The 21,695-nt window shown below is 37.7% G+C and overlaps 1 protein-coding gene across 1 annotated transcript; it reads left to right on the top strand.

The window, feature by feature from the left end:
- The first annotated feature begins 2,965 nt into the window (after positions 1-2,965).
- LOC150084492 (uncharacterized) lies at positions 2,966-20,612 on the top strand. Its single transcript, XM_090375243.1, has 3 exons — positions 2,966-3,062; positions 15,919-16,385; positions 20,558-20,612. The coding sequence occupies exons 1-2, from the start codon at positions 3,051-3,053 to the stop codon at positions 16,381-16,383; spliced, it is 477 nt and encodes a 158-aa protein (XP_090231369.1). The 5' UTR covers positions 2,966-3,050; the 3' UTR covers positions 16,384-16,385; positions 20,558-20,612.
- The last annotated feature ends 1,083 nt before the right edge of the window (positions 20,613-21,695 follow it).

The following is a 21,695-nucleotide window of genomic DNA, read 5'->3' as shown; positions in this document are numbered from 1 at the left end:
TGCAACAACGGGGAAGTCTGAGGCTGTGCTGTCTACATGGAAGGGAATGGTGACCGACATGGCATTCTTATGCAATTTAAAAAGCCTAAACGCACAATAACTGTTGCATCGTATTGCACACCTCTGAAAGAACTTGAAACTTTATTCACAGAAAATGGACTGGGATACCCAGTCGTGGAGGAATCTGCTGTTTCATGACAACGAAAGACTGTATAAAGCGCATCTAGTACAAGAGACCATTGCCGATCTTGGGTAGATACTTGTTGATCAACCACCCTTTTAGAATCCTGACTCCCGCCCATATTTTTTTGATGTTAAAGAGGCTTAAAATAATCTACGTCGCTGGTTATGATAACAACTGATGTCCTTTTTTACACAGCCGATTTCTAGAATTTGATCAAATTATGGGACAATTGTACAGTAGAAGTATTATTAGGAAGTGCGTTGAAAAGAAAATGCTACGTTCGGGCCAATTTTCAGCTTACTTCTTTTTTGTTCCTTATTTTGCGACTGATTTATCCACTCTTTATGTTTAATCACTGGAATCAGAATGTGAAGATTAAGTGTTGCTTGAGAGTGAACAACGTCCTGAGATCAGTTTTTTCATTCATCGACATAATTTTTGTTGAATTCAGAGTATAATTGTATTTTAACATTATAAATTTGCGATAATACTCTAAATTCTATAAAACTATATCAAATTAATAAAAAACTGAAAGAATGTTTCTAGAAATTTAAAGTTTTCGCTAGGGCTTTGTGAAGCCACCTAAGTATCCAGTACTCGATGCTATTGCAGATGACAGAGACGTATAATGTCACTGGGCTATGTTCTTGTCTAGCATGCCACAGTGCTAATAGGGTTTTCGTTTTAAAATTTGTAGCCTGCTGGAAGGAAAGCTGAGTATAACTCTAAATCACCTTATTAATAAATTATGGTGTTTCACCTTATTAATGAATTGTTTGTTAAAGCACACGCTGATATTTCTTTTCCATACGTGTGAAAACACGATAACTCTAACAAGTGAAGTAAAGAGGGGCACAAAAGACGTGTTACGCATAGGCGTATCAATAAAGAAGTATCTACAATACTCAGTTAAGTTTGCATATCTTCCGTTTGATACGATGATTCACTTTATACAGAACCAAATAATATTTTTAGTCGATAAGCATTCAAGAGTGACTATTATGCCTTTTGCTGTAATCATTTCAAGTCTTCAAAGAATCTTTAAAACTACTTTTCATCGTATTTATTATCATTTTAATTGGAATAATTGAACATCATCTCAATCTGCACAAAGGTGAAATTTTATGCTTCTTTCTACATCGTTCTTCTACACCACATGGAAAAGGTCTGGGATCAAATTCCGTCGATGTGGAGGAGGATGTTTTTTTTATTTTATTTTTTTATTTATTTTTATTTATTTATTTTTTTTTTTTTTTTGCACCGTTTCTAATTTCATTGATTTCGGGTAAGGGTTGTACGATTTTAACTTTAGCATTAGCATTAGCATTAGTAGAGGCATATGATGCAAGAAAGCAAGCTTATTCAGCATCAGCCAAAAAAAAAAAAAAAAAACCCTCTCCCATTTCACCCCTCCGTTCGTTCGAAATACCTGTCCAGTTGAGCTTTAAATTTGTTTAGGCTATCAACTTCAACAACAAGTGATGGAAGTCGGTTCCACCAACCAACCACCCGCTGGCCAAAGGCAAATTTCCGCACATCTATCCGACATCCGTCCTTCCTCAATTTGAATTTATGCCCTCTGAGGTGATTATTCTGAGAAAGATGAAGAATCCCATTGGCATTGAGCATGCTCAAACCATTCAAAGCCTTATACACCTCTATCAGATCACCTCGCCGGTGCCTAGTCTCCAGACTCTGTAATTTGCAAAACTTAAGCCTTTCTTCGTAAGAGCAACCCTTTGTTCCATTCACTAATCTTGTTGCCCTTCTCTGTAACTTCCGAAAAATAAGGCTTGTTCTCCTTCAAATACGTAAACACCAACGAATACACACAAACACAGATTCAATATACTGACGTTTCATGGCCTTAGATATCTCGAGCACTTAACACACACAACGACAACAGCAACAGCATTCTTCATATATCGATTAGAAAAAAGATCATTTCAAATATCATTTGAAAATCGATGCCACGCACTAGCCGTAGACAGTTTCCTAAAAATTATTCCTCTAAGAAACTTAAAGGTGTTGTCAGGTGAGGTGGGTAAAGATAATCTTGTTTGTGACTATACATACTTTAAAATTGTCAGTAGGCCACATCTTTTTTTTATGCATGTAGATAGAATACCTACTAATCGCTATTGTTCCTAACTGGTTTAATGCTTTGCCAGAAGAGTACATAAGACGATCTATTGGTACTGCATTTAGTGAGTGCACTCGTTACCATATCTTCAAATCTCCAATGAAAACAGAACTTAATTGTTGTGGTAAAACATCCATCGTTAAAACTTTTCGCTTTCTCCACTACAAAGGGTCAGATTCGTGATAAAAGAAACGAGCAGTTACTGAACAGCTACGATGGCTGATACACTCAGGCTAGCCAGCTAGTTCTAATTACTACAGCCCAGGCTAAATTTCCACCACTTCTTTAGATAGGAAAAGATTACCACACTCACTCAGCGAAACTCTTTGTTATCGGCACGAAACGCAGATTTCTTCTTTTCCTTCTCGAGTCATGAATTAACCACCGACAGGTTACGAAAAACATTAAGGCGGGGGCGAGAAAGGTAGGACATGGAACGGAGTTCTAGCATTTGACCAGGTCGCAGCCTCCTTGAAGGACGCCAAGAGAAAGTGGATCAGAGGCGTGAGTAACCACGCCAAGAAGAAACGGGTTTACCGCTACAGCGTCCTGGGCGTAGTAACTGGCAGCCTTGATTGATGAAAGATATGTGACATACTGTCCACTATTTCCGGTAACGTTTTCAAGTGGTGCCGAAGGTCAGAGGAAAGAAGATTAGTATAAAAGCTCGGTTGGCAGTAAGCATCGAACAGAGAGAAGCTAAACAACACCTCTTCGAACAACATGAAGTCTGTGGTAAGTGTGCTTCAGCATTGTTGTTTTCTGCTTTAACATTTTCCATTTACTATTTAATGATTCTCTTGTTCCGGGTAACGACCTCTAAAATTCAGTCAGTGGTCAAAATGGTAGATCTTTCGTACAAATACATTGGGATTTTTGATATCTAAAGCGGATAGTTCTTTCCACAAAGTGCCGTAAACCAACCCAGAACAGTGACGTAACGTCATGTATTCCGATACTTGTTATTTGTTATTGTTATTTGGTTTTTAGGAGCATTAGCAACTAAGGCCATATTGCTCCGGGATATGCGGTGGTTATTCCCTGAATGACCTTTCCGCATCCTCCGTATTTGGTGGTGACGGGCTCGAACCCCGGTCTAATCAAGAAGCGTGTGTGTATTCCGATACATATATTATATTATATCATCATGTATTCCTATAAGTATCATCAAAGTATTGTTTTGTTTGTTTGTTTGTTTTAGTTAGTTGTTGGCGCATCGGCTTCTGTGGCCATAATGCACCTCCCAAGGTTTTTACAGTACTCTGATCCAAGCCCGAGGCGGGATCATCAGAGCAGGAATGGACAGATTTTTGTGAATGAAGATCTATTTCCATAATTGTTGGAACTCTTCAGTCCAGTTATTTATTGTCACTTAGTTTACCATATATTTATTGATCCCCTATTTATGTAACATGGCGCCTAGGTGGTCCCCTTAAAATCATGCCATAAGAAAAAATCTTGCAAAGAGCTAACCAGATCGAAGATTTTATTAATATCTTGAAGATGTGGCTATGGCTGTCGTGGATTTATCAAGTCAATCTCCATGTGGTAGCGCAAGTGTGCCAGCTGTTTCTCGTGAAGTGGACATATCGTTTTCCACTGGAAGGCTAGTAATGCGTTAGGTGTTGCGATACTATCCTTACAAGATGCACATGCTACAGCAGCTAAGGCATGGTGATGCAGATATTCGTTTCACATACGCACTTAAATTTCTGGCGCGAATGACAGTGGATATCACTTGGCCATGGAACATCCTTTGGAGTGATCAAGTCCACTTCTGCTTAAATGGACAAGTGAATACGCACAATTGTCGCTTTGGGTTTTCTGCTTTGGGAAGCAGAAAACCCTCCAGTTATCCAAGAGGTCCCGTTGCATTCTCCAAAAGTGACAAAGAATCATAACCTCTCATATTAAATGCTCTTGTATATACTGCGGTACGACCAGAGACGAGGAGAGAAGTTTACATTAATTATTTTGACAATTACTAGATAAATGAGCTGCAAACGGTCAATACGTTCTACGCTATATATCAATTAGTTAAGAAAAGGAGGAATTACCTCTATGATGTCTTGTAGAACACTTCAGTACTGATAATTTCCGTTGTTGAATCAACTATACAAATAATTCATATGTATTCCACACCCTCGTAGACAAAATCAATGATCCAATGCACTACGGAATCGGAGGTCCGCGGATCCCAAGCCCAACCCCAAAATACATCGAATCAATCAGCAACCCTAATCTTTGAGTGAGAGAATACAATACGTCCTTATTTTAAAAACAATTTAAATGCTTTAAAACCAAATAAATAATGAATTCGTAATTTTAACACTTTGAAAATAAATATAAAACATGAAAACATTAAATCCTCTGAAACAATAAGAAACTAAAGAATTTTGTTACTTCCCTGAAGCGGATGGGGCTTTTCGACTAGGGTTATGATCGGATATATATATATATATTCTTTTGGGCTCTGTTTAGATCTCTATTCATTTTATTCTGTCTAATCATCTCCTTTTTTTTTTGTTTAAATACCTGTTTGTTCGCAACTAACATCGTTATTTCAACACAGAGAACATCCTCTAATAGAGTTATTCCTCGAATTAAGCGATTAATGCTTTCGTGAAAATCGTCTCACAAGGAGAAACACGAGTATTTCAGAAACTGGGCGAAAAGGCGCTTCTTCGATGTAATATTCCGGAGAGAATGAAGTGACACAACTAAACTGAATACAGTAATAATTGAACATAATTAATAATTGTACTTCCAGTAAAAAGGGGTAAAACACAAATGAAATTGAACGCTTTCAAGTCATGATTAATATAAAGGATGCAATACAAAAATTACGCATCCAAAAAAAAGAAAAAAAAAAGAAACAGACTATTAAACATGAATGATACTTGAACATGGTATGGATATTTTCGGAAAGCAGGATTCATCACACAGCAGCTTCAATATGGTGGCAGGACTTTTTATGCGCATTTCTAAAAACATTTATTTAGTTAGAAACATTTGCATTTTAATACGCACAATGTAGTTTACTCGGTAGTAGTTTACCCTGGTAGCACCAGGGTAAACCGTTTTTTCTCCTGCAAACTCGGATTTTTCGTCCAACAAACAGAAAATCGAGCACAGAACACGCGCAGTTTACAGACATAATATACAAATACGGCACAATATGGCCTAAGTTGCTAATGCGCCTAAAATCCTACAATAAATCAACCCACTTTTCACCTTTCATCGTTCTGTCCAACGTGTCAGACATCAATAAGAAGTCACTGAACCATCAGCGGGATACTCAAGAGCTCCTAACACCGAATGAGCATTAGACAAATCTTCCGCTAACACTATATGATAGGGCAAAATTTCAAGTTCTTTTACTCGACACAATTTTAGCCTGCAGTAAAGTTACAACATGTTTTTCATTTCTTTCTTAAATTTAATCTTAGGTCACGGTATTAAATCTCTAGCTCGGGATTACATTTGTAGAGGTACAAATATTTGTAGAGGTGTCTAGTATTTAAATTATTGATTGTATTCTAGGCCCAACGATTTTAAGCCAGGTAGCTGTCTGGTAGAACTGTTGTGCCATCCCTTAAACTGGTCATAAAAGAGGATTCAATAAGCTTTGGATAGCATAAGCTGTACTACCGTTTACTTTGCTCATAAAGTTTACGTTTGCAGATTCTCACCATGGATGAAAGGATAATGACTAAGGGTTTAGAAGGCGCAAAGGACAAAGGTAAGGTTAGGGAAAGACAATTGGATGATAAGTTAGGGGACAGTTGTTAGTTAGTTAGTTAGTTGGTTTTTAGGAGCATTAGCAACTAAGGCCATATTGCTCCTTAAGGGACAAAGATAGATGTCAGGTTTTGTTGAAGATATGGAAACACAGGAAAATACAGTAGTTATGGAAACAAAGGACAATAAAATATTGTTGGGTGGAAAAGAGTGTGATTTTGATGACAATGGGACATTGGTGAATGAGTTTTGCTCTCTCACAGCAGGGAATAATCAAGACAGTGAATGGAAGTAACTATTGCTTGTGCGAAGGATCTTCAAATGACAAGGTTGTTCTAGATACAGTCTGTTCACGCAAATTGAATAAGCTTGGAGATTTAGTGGAGTTATAAATAAGGAAAGAGATATGACTGTGTTTGGGGATGAGGAAGTTGATAATGGAGAGGATGAATATAGTGAAATCTACATTTCTGTGGGGAGTCATGAGAAAATAACAGATGCAGTATCCGCTGGAACGATGCAAAGAAGTTCTGGAAAGGGTAGACCGAAGAACGTTAAGAATAAAACCGATTGAACGTTAACTAAACTAGATACTCAGGAGGTACTTTCAAGATGGTGCGCGCTTGAAAGTGCGCTATATGATGTTACCATTGAAAATGAACGTGTAAAGGAGAAGATCACTGGTGACTTTGGGATGGTAACTTCATTATCTTCCAGAAGTCGGTATTCCGGCTGTTTTAGAGCAGTTAGGCTTCGAAACAGATCTAATAGAGTGGATGACAGTTCAAGGCACGGCTACGTCGTCATGTAGCAGATCCCCTCAGCCTAGAAAAAGTGCCAAAGGTAAACGTGTGCAACATTCCAAATTAAGTACCAGTTTGAAAAATACTATGCACAATGTTCAGAAGAATCTTGACTTAGCCAAGGCAACTAGGAATTTGGAGAAGTTCATGAAATGCACACCACGGTTGGTTTGTCTCCATGCGATGGAACACAGAGTATGCTAGATCAAGGGGATTTTCACCTGGATCGTGCGAGGGAACCTGTAGATTGAGCTGAGATAATATCTTTTAAAACATTTAGTGAGTTTTCTCTCTGCCTGGGGAAGGACCTGGAGGAATTTCGTTTTAAGGAGAAAAAAGGTGTTGGTATGAGGATTGTAAATGGAGTACTTTCAAGATGGTGCGCGCTTGAAAGTGCGCTATATGATGTTACCATTGAAAATGAACGTGTAAAGGAGAAGATCACTGGCTTAGAGAGGGTACTAGATGTGAATGAGAAACAACTGAGAGAGCTCCAGATCAAGGAAGACTGGCTTACTAAGGAACTGTTTAATGCTTCCTTGTTGGGAGCAGAAAATAAATGTTTAAAGAATAACATTACATCCTTGGAGGTGAAATTGGAGGAATACAAACAAAAAATTGAAGGACTGAAAAATAAAGATAGTGATATGGTAAGAGAACTATACAGTAAGGTAATCCAGCATTGAACACCTGAGAATCAGGTGAACATCGAGGCAAATTAAAGGCAGAAATGAAAATCAGGTGTGCTTGTCTTCCTCATCATTGGATGGGACAGGAGGACATGTTCTGATAGTGAAAGCAGCTGAGGGATCAAGATTGAAAAATAGTGATGAGGTACATTTAGCAGTAACTAACGAGCTTAAAAGCGGCTTAAAGAAAATTAGGATAAGGAGGCTTCGGAAGATTAGGAAGCTAGCTGCATAGCATGATTTTTTTAATCGCCAAGCTAGTGTTCATACGTCCTACATGACGTTACTGAACACTAAACCTCGTTTGTAATAGTGCCTAGCCCATCGTTCACGGAAGAGTGGAAACAGATCCCGTGGAGCGACGAGTAACGTTACACAGTCTTCAAATCAGACAGTTGAGAATAAGCATGGAGAATATCTGATAGTCAACGTCGTGTATTCATGTGCGTTGCGTGCAAACTGATAATCGCAGATGTTGGGGTCATGATGTGGTACTGTTTCTTGTGGTTTGGTCTAGGATGTTTGGCCACAGTGCCAAACCCCATCAATGCCGAGTCGTACGCTGACATATTGAGCAATTCCTCGAAGTCATTAATCTGGCAGTTCTATGGAAATAGGCCACTCCGTGTTCCAGCATGATAATGCCCCATTCCACACAACGAGCAGTATAAAAACATGGTTTGATGAAAACGTAGTCCAACATATTGAACAATTATTCAAGTTGGGAGGCTAGGCCTGACCGGCGTAGCGTCCAAACAACCTAAATTCAATCAAATGCCGTCAGAATGAACTGAAATGCTGGACACAGTGGCCAATATGTCACTTTCCTACATCTGAAAAGGTGACTCTAATGAAGGGGACAATGGAGTAACTTCCTGCTGACTGCTATGCGGAACAGACCGAGGGTTCAACAACGGATCGTTGTTTTCATTTGAGCAAAGATGAACCAACATCTTATTAATTTGTTCATTAAAAGTCGCATTTTTCCAAATGTGATTATCTCGGAACATTTTGGTAGCATCTTAGTTTCTGTTATGATATCGAAACTGTAATCGAAACTTTAATATTTTATGAACATTACTTTTATTATTTTATAAGTATACTGCATTATGGGAAGTTTCTTTTTCTGTTATGCTCATATTAAATTTTCATAATTAAATATAAGTGTAGCAGAATTAAGAAACAAATAACAAATTTGAACGAAGATTATCGTAAAACTTAATTTAAAAAGAAAAATAAACTCTAGATTTATAAAGAGAGTGCAGACAGGTCAGGTAAGAAATCAAAGGAAGCGTACATTTCAACAATATATTTAAGTTCAACTAGTAGAAAAGACATGTCTCAAAGTAAGAAGCTTTGAATTTGCCATAACACTGAAAATTATACTGAACTTTTTAACTCGGAAATTTTATGTATACATTTTCTCAGAGTGGTTTTATTAGAGTGCATGAAAATTTACGATTATATAACAGTAAAAAATTCAGAGCTACAGGGCTTAATAACTTCCATGGTTTTTTAATATCTTAAAAAGTAAGAGATTACCTCAATCTTTTTCGTGGAATGCTTCCAGTCAGTTCTCTCTCATATATGACGAATAAAATAAGATGAAAAAAGGAGAAAAAAAAACGAATTAATGAATTCCCTCACTATTTGGTCGTATCTCTATGAAGAGATACGACCAAATCCGATGCGCAACGGAAACAAAGCCGAGAGCCCCAACCCGACCCCGAAACACATCAAACCACCGCAGCAAGACCATGAGTGCGAGAAGACATTGTGTCATAATAAATAGTTAAAACTGCTTCCGATAATAAATAGTTAAAATCACTATTAAAATCACAATTAAAAAGATTAAAAACTATTAAAATTAAACGGATTACACTCACTACACGAAATCTTGTACAGAAGGAAGAATTGTGTGATTTTATGGAGCTTCTCCATGGGCCTGGCTGTAATTTTGAATTCAGTATTTCTAAACAGTTTATTAAGGTACGTTGTACGTGCGTACGTTGAACAATGGCACAGGCAGCTTAATAAACTCTTTAGAAATACTGAATTCAAAATTAAGCTCCATAAAATCACACAATTCTTCCTTCTTGCTCGGCACAGGTAAATAATCTTGTGTACAAGATTTCGTGTAGTCAGTGTAATCCGCTTAATTTTAATTCTTTAATCTTTTTAATTGAGGTTTTAATAGTGATTTTAATTATTTACTATCAGAAGCAGTTTTAACTATTTATTATGACACAATGTCTTCTCGCACTCATGGTCTTGCTGCGATAGTTTGATGTGTTTCGGGGTCGGGTTGGGGCTTTCGATTCCGTTGTGCATCGGATTTGGTCCTATCTCTATGAGTGAGGGAATTCATTAATTCGTTTTTTTTCACCTTTTTTCATCTTATTTTATTCGTCATATATGAGAGAGAATTGACTGGAAGCATTCCACGAAAAAAGAATGAGGTAATCTCTTACTTTTTAATAAAATACGATTATATATCATATGGCAGTTCTCAATATCACGTTATCGACGCTCTTTAATTCTCTACATTTTACAGACATACTGATATACACTTATCTTCTACTATACATTAGCAAAACGGTGTCTGAATAAATGTTTTTTCACGATATTGACCTCCAGTTTTGCATCTGTAAGGATAAATGATATATCATTCGAAAAGACTTCGAAAAGGACTGATATTAACAAGAATTTAACGAATTAGCTCTAAAATACGAAATTAAGTATTAATTTCGACTCCTTAAAATATCAAGAGTATTAATTTCGTATATTGTAAATTTACTGATATTGTAAATAAGGATATTATATGCATAATTATAACAGCTGAATTCATAGTATAGTGGATCACGTAGTTGTGTGTGTGTGTGTGTGTGTGTGTGTGTGTGTGTGTGTGTGTGTGTGTGTGTGTGTGTGCTTTCATTATATGCGATCCAATCTAGATCTAGGCATTTTTCCCTTATAATTATATCTTTATTCTTTTAACAGAAAAATTAAAAAGTGATATAAATGCGAAATATATACAGGGATTGTTAAAATTAAACTATCCCTATGTAGAGGGATCTGGAGCGAGTTCTAAGGCTCGTACTGAAGAGAAATTTGGACAACACCTGTTGTCCAAATTTCTCTTTAGTACGAGCCTTACAATAAAGAATGCGCTCGCCATTTATTGGAAAAAAAAATTAGTTACAAAATTTGTCACTGTATGGCGAGTAACTATCTTAGTTACGATTATGCAAATAACTTACGTTATTTTCATAATCGTAAATTATTGCCACAGCGCCATTACTCAGCTCTGCTGTACTGTATAAAAGCAAAGCAGTCTCTTCAAAATCATACAGTAGATGTTTGCCTGCACTACAGCAGCAATGCCAACAATGTTGCAGTAAAATGCGCTAGACATCTTCGTGTTCAACCAAGTAGAGGTCGAAAATGAGTGGAGGTCGACAGCCATAGCCGCAACTTCAACACGAGAGGAGTGTTGAAGTTGCGGCTATGACTGTCGTGGATTTGCGCTACCACATGGAGATCAAGTCAATCTCCATGTGGTAGCGCAAGTGTGCCAGCTGTTTCTCGTGAAGTGGATATGTCGTAATCCACTGTAAGGCTAGTAATGCGTCAGGTGTTACGGTACTATCCTTATAAGATGCACATGCTACAGCAGCTAAAGCATTGTGATGCAGATATTCGTTTCACATACGCACTTCAGTTTCTGGCGCGAATGACAGTGGATATCACTTAGCCATGGAACATCCTTTGGAGTGATGAAGTCCATTTCTGCTTAAATGGACAAGTGAATTACGCACAACTGTCGCATTTGGGCAACAGCTAACCCTCGAGTTTTCCAAGAGGTCCCGTTGCATTCTCCAAAAGTGACAGTGCGGTGTGGATTTACGGCCACATTCATGATTAGGCCATATTTTTCTGAACATGTAACACAGACTGGACCCCGCACCTGTTCCGTCACTGGACAGCGATATTATGAAATGTTGGCAAATTTCACGATACCAGAGCTGCAACAACGTGGGTGCCTCCGGGATACCATAATCATGCAAGATGATGCGCCACCGCACATCCACCGTTGTGTCCAAAGATTGCTAAGGCAACACTTTACAGACGAACGGGTCATCAGCCGTTGTTTCCAGACATCTTGGCCACCCCGATCACCGGACCTCACTCCATGCGACTTCTGGTTGTGGGGTTTTTTGAAGAACCAGGTGTATCGGGAAGGTTGTCAAACTCTGTCAGATCTGAAGGAAAGCATTAGGCGTCATGCGTTGGCTATTCCAATTGACATGTTACGTTCTGCTGTAGAAAATGCTGTTCTTCGAATGAAAACTGTTGTTGACCAAAATGGAGGACACATTGAACAATTGTAGCGCTGTTCAAGTGATTTGTATTGCCACAGCGCCATTAGTGACAAATTTTGTAACAAATTTTTTTTCCCAATAAATGGCGAGCGCATTCTTTATTGTACCTGTTGTCCAAATTTCTCTTCAATGCGAGCCTTAGAACTCGCTCCAGAGCTCTCTACATAGGGATACTTTAATTTTAACAACCATGTATTTAAAAAAAAGCATGTCACTGGGAAGACAATTTACTGATTAGGTAAACTAACATCTGAACGTTAAAATGGAACTTTATTTTTTGCTTATATATTATTGCTTATCTTTAATTTGGTAATTATCTTTGAAAATTTTACTTTGTTGAAAGATATTTGAAAATATATGCTAGTATATGTTAGAGGTTAGTATTATAGTTATAAGTTTAGTATTCTTTAAAAAAAATCCTTTAAATCTTATTTGGCGGTACGCTGGGTTAGGTAAACTTGTAGCAATACATTTGTTTTTCTGTCTGATCATGTCACATTAAGGGAATCGAGGGTAAAAAGAGAATATATTTCTACCGTGCCATTGTAGGGATACCATGCGCACTCTTTAAAGAGTGCATGTATTATTTTTCATGGTTGCTAATTTTGTATACTCTACACTATTTTTTGGTCGTGTTAGGCTTCCATCTTTAAATTAAATTAAAGTGGCTAGTTCCATTAAAAACAGCAAATAGAAACCTTTGCAATCAATAATGGATCTCGGGCCACTTCGTAGAGGATGGCGAAATAATATAAAATCGATTATAATATAAATCTTTTTACATTTAATATTTAGGCTTATGAAAATATAATTATTGCAGTAAGTACAACGTTCAGAAGTAATTATTGCAGTAAGTACAACGAGGCACGCCCTGTGCCTCGATCCTCTATTGTTTCTAATATTCCTAAATTTTAACGAAACAGGCCTACGCGCTCTGGATTCATAAGGAATTTTATTACGGCTAACACAGAGCGTACAAATAAAGAAGAAATATATGAGCTTTCGGCTATATGGTAGCCTTCATCAGAATTAAAAATACATGAATGGCAGTTGGAATGAAGATGTGCACTGCCAGGTGCGTGAGACGCGAGGTTTAATTGTTTGTTGACGTCTGTGGCTGTGACGCATGATGACGTGGCCAGCGTTTGTCCAATGATAGAACTACTGACTCTGTGATCGGGTTGATTTGGCAACCCGATCACGGAGTCGAACAACTCTTTACCATACCTAGATACACTTGTCCGACGTGAAGGCACATACCTGAGGACTACAGTTTATCGTAAGCCCATGTGTGCTGGCCAGTTTACCAACTTCCGGTCAGCACACGCGCGAGGCCACCTCCTCTCCACTGCCCGAACCTTGCTTACTCGCGCCTGGACACACTCCAGCTCCGCTGATGAAAGACGCAAAGAGGTCACTAGGGTCAAAGTAGACCTTACGAGGTGTGGCTACCCCATTGGCGTCCTCGACAGGTGTGATCTACAGACACGTGACATCGTGACGACCAGCTACAACACCAACAGTGACGAGCCATCCACGAGGGCATTCATCCCATACTACCCCAACCTGTCACAACAGATCGGTAGAATCCTGAGAACGCACGGAATAAAATGCATCCAACTCCCAGGCAAGAAACTGCGTTCTTTTATTTCCAACGTGAAAACACCTGTCCCCACCCTTCTGCAGAGCGGTTTGGTCTACCGCATCTCTTGCCGTGACTGCACTAGCTGCTACTTTGGAGAGACTGGACGTCGACTCGAGAAACGTCTCTCGGAGCACAAAAGAGCGATCCGTTTAGCGGATATAGAACACTCAGCTATCGCCGAACATGTCTGGACAACCCACCACGACATCGACCCACACCGCGATGTCGTGGTGGTAGACAGATCCCACCATTACCTAAAGCGTACCTGGTTGGAATCATTAAATATAAAATCTTCGGATAAATCCTTGAACAGGAACAGTGGTTGCCAAATCAACCCGATCACAGAGTCAGTAGTTCTATCATTGGACAAACGCTGGCCACGTCATCATGCGTCACAGCCACAGACGTCAACAAACAATTAAACCTCGCGTCTCACGCACCTGGCAGTGCACATCTTCATTCCAACTGCCATTCATGTATTTTTAATTCTGATGAAGGCTACCATATAGCCGAAAGCTCATATATTTCTTCTTTATTTGTACGCTCTGTGTTAGCCGTAATAAAATTCCTTCCTAAATTTTATTTCGCCAACTCATCAAAATATAAAAAATAAAAGGATGTAGGTCCCTAATATTTGTATTTTAATGTTAAATAAATTAAAAACTTCTAAAAAAATGTTTCCATTATTAGTAATGTCACATTTTTACAGTTCTTACAAATTTACTTTCTTCCGTAATGGAGGCACGTTTCCACCTAGTGCCATTCGTGACTTTGGAGTGAATGAATAAGGCTTCCCGCACACTTCGTACGCGTTACACATTGCGTTCCGCGAATTATACTCTCGTTATACAGGGTGTTTCATAAAGGATGAAACTCTAAAATGAAGAAGGCAGAATTTACGGGCCGGCAAGTGTTATGTCAAGTTTGAAGTGTAGGTGGCAGCACTGCACCCAAGGTTACCCGAGGTAAGCAGTTGAATGACCGTGACATGCATTAGTCTCGGTCAGGCATCCAGTCCGTTGTGTTGTGTCGGCCATGTCGTTTTCCAAGGATGAGCGTGTTTTTATTGTGGTCTTACTTCGCTTATAAATCTTATAAACGTGGGCAAGACGAATTTCAGATGAAATTTCCTCGGTCGGTTCCTCGGTTGTTTGTCCCCAGCAAGTCAACAATATCGCTTATAATTGCGAAATCTCGTGAGACTGGGAGAGTGAAGGACAAAAACGGTCCAGGCCGGCCATCACTGTTAACTCCGAACGTTCTGGATGATCCGAATGAACGTTTAACCCGCTCACCAAGAAACTCGCTTAGGAAGTTATCTTCTCAAACCGGACTGTCGCCAACTACTGTTTTCAGGGCTACAAAGAAGTTAATATTGTATGCTTATCGTATTGGTGTAGTTCAGGAACTAAAAGGACCTGACCATGAAAAACGTGTACGGTATTGGCGTTGGTTTCGTTCTTTTGTTGATGAAAATGGAATTGTGGTGTTGGATCGTATTTATTTCAGTGACAAGGCTTGGTTCCACTTGGATGGTTATGTGAATAGTCAGAACAGCCGAATATGAAGCAGTAAAAATCCACATGCGTATCACGAACGATCATTACATACCCTAAAAATTGGGGTTTGGTGTGCCATCTCGCGCCGTCGTGTTATAGGGCCTATATTTGTTGACAGAACTGTGGATGGAAAAGTTTATCGTGATATAATCCAACAGTTTATTTCATTGTTGGGGGTGAATGAACGAGGATGTTCATTCACCTCCAACAGCAAATGAAACGATGGCCATGTTACAGGAATTTTTCGGAGATCGCTTGATCTCAAAAAAACTTGTGGCCCCCAAGATCTCCAGATTTTTTTTCTTTTGGGACAATTAAAAGGTGAAGTGTTTCCCAACAATCTTCATACTCTTGACGAATTGAAGGCTACCATTGAAAAAGAGATTGCAAACATAACTGAGCAAACATTATGTAAGGTGGCTGCAAATGTCATGAAAAGGATACGAACCTACATCCAGGCGAGTGGAGACTATTTACAACACTTGTTGTAAAGGTTGTGTCATTTCTTTCCGTTGTAAAGGTAAAAGTATTTATTTCCCTTTTGTGTGATTTGTTAAAATTCCTATAATACAGTTGCGTCCTTTATGAAACACTGTATAAGCATCCATTTATTTTGGACTAGCACAAAATACTAAAGCAAGAACTCTTGATCCCCGTAAATACCAAACTGTATATTAAAATTCAAAACTTTGGCAATGTGTGCCTCTCTTTAAATACTTATTTTGTTGATGTAGTTTATTACTTTTCAGTTGTTATCATGTTTTCTTTGCAGCTCGTTCTTACGGCATTCATTGCCACTGCCATCGCTAGTGGATACCTTGGAGGAGCAGGTTATGGAGGCTATGGAGGTGCAGGTTATGGCGGCTATGGAGGAGGTCACGGGGGATACGGTGGAGCCTATGGAGGATACGGTGGAGCTTATGGAGGATATGGAGGAGCAGGTTACGGAGGACATCCAGTAGGACGTGCTATTTCTTACTCCACTAGCATCCGACACCCTGGTAGCTATGGCGGTCTGGGATATGGTGGCGTTGGTTACGGTGGTCTTGGATATGGTGGCCTAGGTAATGGTGGTCTTGGCTATGGTGGACATGGTGGCTATGGAGCTGGTTATGGGGCTGGCTATGGTGCTGGGGCTGGCTATGGAGCTGCGGCTGGCTATGGAGCTGGCTATGGCCTTGGCGGATATGGTGGAGCGGGAAAATGGGGTGGACTTGGTGGAGCAGGAAAGTGGTAAAGGTGAATATATTTTGCACATTTTCATCAATTATTAAGTTACTTGAATTTGTGATTAATTTTCATGGTAAATATTTATAAAAATAAAAAACAGAACATTTTCTTCTCCCTTACCGTTCTTAGCCGTTCTCCTCTATCTTTTTATATGAATAATTTACATTAATAAAGATATATTTCGGAATAGTGTTTGTTATTGAAACATTGCTTCAAAAATTGAGCAGGAAATAGAATAACAATCACTAAATAATATAGATATTTATAATTCCTTCTGTGGAACTATCAAAAACTAATTATAAAACCAAATGTGACCAGCCAGAGACTTGCCACTAAGTACAGTGGAAAGTCAGTTAGTTTTTCCTGTTCACACTCCTATACAGCTAAATAAAGATTTAAGATTAACATGACTAAAAGATGAAACGAAACTAATGTTTAATACATCTACGAAAAATAAAAAAATGGTTGCTTCTTGGCAGTGGTTCTTCTCACCGCCAAGAAGCAACCATTCAATTTCGCTTTGATGAAATTTACCAAACTTTCCACCTCGGTTAACTCGGCAGGTAGCCGAGGTGGAAAATTTTGAAAATTTCATCAAAGTAGAATTTTAGTAACCTACAATACGCTATCCAAATGTAAACTTCATGAGATACTGCCTTCTGTTACACCCTAAGAACTAGGGGAGCATAGACATGCTCCCCTGGTCCTTGTCGCTCCTACCAGTAAAAATATACCTCCCTCATTTATTTTTCTGATAACCTTCAGGACGTTACACACCTCAATAAGGATCCCCCACCCCTTCCGGTGTGTTTAGTTTTCAAAGCTTTGCCATTCTTTTGCGTTTCTGAGGCGCCATTCGTAGACAACGATTGAGTGCTTCTTATCAGTCTCGCAGCTCCGCTTTACACCCTCTCCTCTAGTTCTGTGTCTGTTTTTTTTTTTAAGGTGCGGCCTCAAGAACTGAATGCAATGTTCCCTGTGCGATCTCACCACCACCTCTGTTACATAATGAAATAATGACATCATGCTCCATACTTTAAAGGTCCGATATTTTATTCGTATAGGTTATCATATGCCTTCAATAGACATCTGTTTATACCGAATGGTTAGTTTATTTACTAGATTCAACTCAATGAACTTACATTTACAAGGACAAGATGTAACTCTTATTAAGGCGAAAACTCAAATTTCAGCATTTATTTCAAAATTAAAGTTTTTTATGAGCAACGTAGGACGACGTGATTTGTATCAATTTCCAAATCTGTTGGAAATAGAGAAAAAATAGCTGATGAAACTCTACTAACTTTTTGTAATCATCTAGAAATGTTCCACAGAGATATGCAGGAAAGGTTCGAAGATCTCCTTAATTTGAAAATTCCAGATTGGATTATAAATATATTTTTTTTAAATAATGACGATGGTGAACGTTTTGTAGAAGAAGAATTTATTGAGTTACAAAATTAAGTTGACCTGAAGCCAAAATTTCAAAATTCATATCAGGAATTTTGGTTACAAAAGAAAATCCCTGCCATTATCCTGCATTGTGGGGAATTGTAAAAACATTACTTATTTCTTTTCCAACATTATATCTAGTCGAAACCGGTTTCAGTGCTGTATCTCAATTGTTGACAAAACAAGGAAATTGTCTGGATGTTGTTAAACGTGGCGATTCACGACTTCTGCTTACAGATATTAAACCTAATATTGATAAGCTAATAAATCTCCACCAAGCTCATCCATCGCATTAAATATTAAAATATAATTAACTATTTCCAATTAATATCAACTTATTTATGTAATTAACTTTAATTTTTATGACTTCATTTAAGTGACTATAACTGACTTTATTTATGTAGTTGTAATTTTTTACGAAGAAGGAATAAAGTGCAGTAAATTTATAATTTACTTTGCTTCTTTATAATTCACACACATACATGCAGGGCTGCATTTACGTTTTTGGGGCAAACAGACAAATATTCATTTCAGTTATTTAGCTTCACTTTATATTGGTGGGCTAAAAGAAAAGCCTTCGCCAGGGCTTTTTTTCTAGTGGGGCGGTGATCCAACCAGGGGGGGGGGTGATCCAAAAAAGTTTGAGAAGCACTGCTGTACTTTATAATCAACTATATGTGAATGCATAGTGTCATATATTTCTACTTCTTTCTGTAGTTCTCGTCTGGTTTTAATGTAGAATTATGCTGATCTTTTAATGAATTGCTATTTTTATATGACTTTGTCAGCATACAATACATTATTATAATTAATCATAATAATGGCATATTCTATCAAGCAAAAAAAGCATCACACATGGTTTTAAGGAAAATTTAAGTAGGAATTTATATAGAGAATTCAGGGTTTTGATTGGCACTATGTTGCGCAGGTTCGGAGCAACAACTGACTGATTTTTTTTCTTTTTTTTTGCATTTGCATATTTTACAGATATCTACATTTTTATAAAATAAATGTTTTATCTACATTTAATTTGTAACTGAAGTGTACTAAAGATTGAGCCTTTTCCGTAATATGCAGCTAATTGTTCGATAATGTAATTTCATGCTACAATTTCTGGGTGTTATTATTATTACTATATATTTGGTAATACGCTAGATATTATTATTATTTTTTTAAGAAGCATTTGGTCTTCCAGAATTGGCGTAACAAACATACAATATACTGTATATTCAGTTTGTGGGGTCCACTTAAAATTTAGCATAGTTGTTCATTGTCATTTTAATAATATGTCAATGGCTGCACAAGCAACTTTTTTGTGAGGGGTGAATAAGGAAGAGATATAAATTATCAATTAGTAACTTGGAAATGCTTTTATATGAAGGCATGGTTTATGAAAACCAGTACGTTTGACAGTGTATAAAAAATATATATATGAATAATGTAAAAAATAATGCTCAAAATCCGGGGGAGCAAATCATTTACTACACCCTTACCACCGTTCCCTCCTACAGACTGCCCGACTCAACCCTCTAAGATGGAGTCGGGTAGTCTGTACTTTCGACATAGACTGATTGAGAAGATCCTGTTTCCACTGGTTATTGTCAATGGAAATTATATTGTTTATTATACTGCATTATATTGGCGCCTCCGGAGCCAGGTGGGAAGGAGCAGCAGTGCATAGCCCACGCTTCTTGATTAGACCGGGGTTCGAGCCCGTGACCACCAAATACGGAGGATGCAGAAAGGTCAGGGAATGACCACCGCATATTCCCGGAGCAATGTGGCCTTAGTTGCTAATGCTCCTAAAACCAAATAACAACAACTGAATTATATTGTATAATATTTTAATACGCTCTAATAGTAATACTTCCGGTCTACAAAGTGGCATTTACTAATTTTACTAATAATTTGATAATTTTGTGGCATTTAATAAATTTTGAATATTAGTTAAACTTCCTGGGAGTTAAAAAAAAAAGCTTGGTTGATACTACATACCTACCATGTGAAACCGTCTCCAGATATTGAAGATTATCTGGGTCCTAACTATTCTCCGCATCTGATAAAAGGCTGAAGAACGTATAAATAAGCAGCACTAAGTCAATGCAACGAATAAATAAGCAGGACTAGGTAAAAATTTATGTTAACTGTATATACACGGTTGTCACTTAATAGGTAATTCATCATGGCATCCGAAAGTAAAAGAAATAAATCAAAGCATCAGTGGTATACCTATGTCGACAAGGAAAACTTTGAAGAGAAACATTTGGAAAGATCAGAAATTAGAAAGTTTTGGAGATAATATATTAAGGAAACTCAAAGAGACAGGTACTGTCGGGAGGTCAGACCTTTGCACTACTTCTCGGCTGTACCTTGACCCTGACAAGTCACGATCCAGGAACAACTAACGTAGAGAGGTAACAGTAATTACAACAAAAACTTAAAAAAGAGAACAGGTTAATATACTTCCTAACTGATCGTGTTTAGTGCGGTGTCATCAGTCATATAAAATAAAATAGCTTCAAATGGCACTTTTCTTCAGAATTCCTGTGCAGGGCCTAGACTTCAATGAATTTTGAATTTAAAATTTCAGATGTTTGTGCATATGATCCCTATTCAGCTAATTATTGAATTACAACTTTTCTGCCATTTTTGCATTTTGACTGTACTGTGATTATAAATTCTCTTGTATAAAATTTTTATTCACTTTTCCTATATTTTCTTTTTTCCAGATGATGTTGATGCTGCGTTGGAGGGCGTGATGGTGTGCATTAATTTAATATTCCCTGTATACAACACTTAGTAAAATAAATGTTTCTGTCCAAACTTTGGCGCTCTGTGCAATTTATTTTCCATATCCTCTCAATTAAAATGCGGTATTGTTATTAATTAATTCAAAAATCCATTCCAAAAGAGGACTTTTCTGTGATATGTTAAATTTATTTAATGCATAAAAGTTTTCTTTACATAATTTTCAAAAAGATCTTAGTAATAATAATTGCATTCAAATTTCCTTAGACAGTTTATGCTGAACGGAACAAATACACGAAAACAAAATTGCACGTCGGTACGTGCAACTGATTTATAGAGCACGTTGCGAAACGAGAGCCAAACTCGGAGTTTCTCTCGTTTCGCGAGAAAGGTTATTAATTTGGATTCAATAGGTGATAGTAACTCTTAGTGAAAAACATTCTCAAGCGGTAGCAAAATATCTCGAAAGAGGTGAAAAGATGCATTTATGCCCCCTCCAAGACATTCAGATATTTTAAAATTGTATAAAATTTTACCTGAATAACAATATTCAGATACTTCAAATTTTAAATAAACGTAATAATTAACTCGTATTTTAAACTTAGTTTTTCTAAGTAAAAGTAGTTAATATTTTATGCGCAATAACAAAAAAAATTAATATAGCAAATGTACAAACTGCACCCCTTCGCAGTATAAGTCTGCGCCTCCCAAGATGTACCACTATTCTACCTCTGCAACTGTTCTCAACCATTATAGAATTATGAGCATTTAAAATTAAGCAATTGGCTTACTATAAAGTAAGTATATAGAAAGAAAAGGAATTCGGCTAAAGAATTGCCGAATTCCTTTCGTTTACCCATCGAAATATAGGAGAAAAAGCGGCAGATGAAGGAAGAACTTTTGTATCGCATCATGGATACCGATAAAATACATAAGAGAAAACTGCGTTTGAGAAAATACTAAAAATATCCGAAAAGCTCTCTTTGAAAGTGTGCGAGGCTGCGCAGGGAAAAACTAGCTAGGCGCAAAACGTTGAGAATTCCACTTGGGCTGATCGGACTTCTAAATAATAATAAATAACAAGAAATATTCCACAAGCTGGTTCGGATGCTAATTCGC

This window comes from Mastigoproctus giganteus, chromosome 6 (genome assembly GCF_048544385.1).
Source record: "Mastigoproctus giganteus isolate SK-2022 chromosome 6, ASM4854438v1, whole genome shotgun sequence".
Classification (NCBI taxonomy): domain Eukaryota; kingdom Metazoa; phylum Arthropoda; class Arachnida; order Uropygi; family Thelyphonidae; genus Mastigoproctus; species Mastigoproctus giganteus.
Note: the sequence above shows the minus strand (reverse complement) of the source record. Positions and strands in the feature narration are given on the sequence as shown.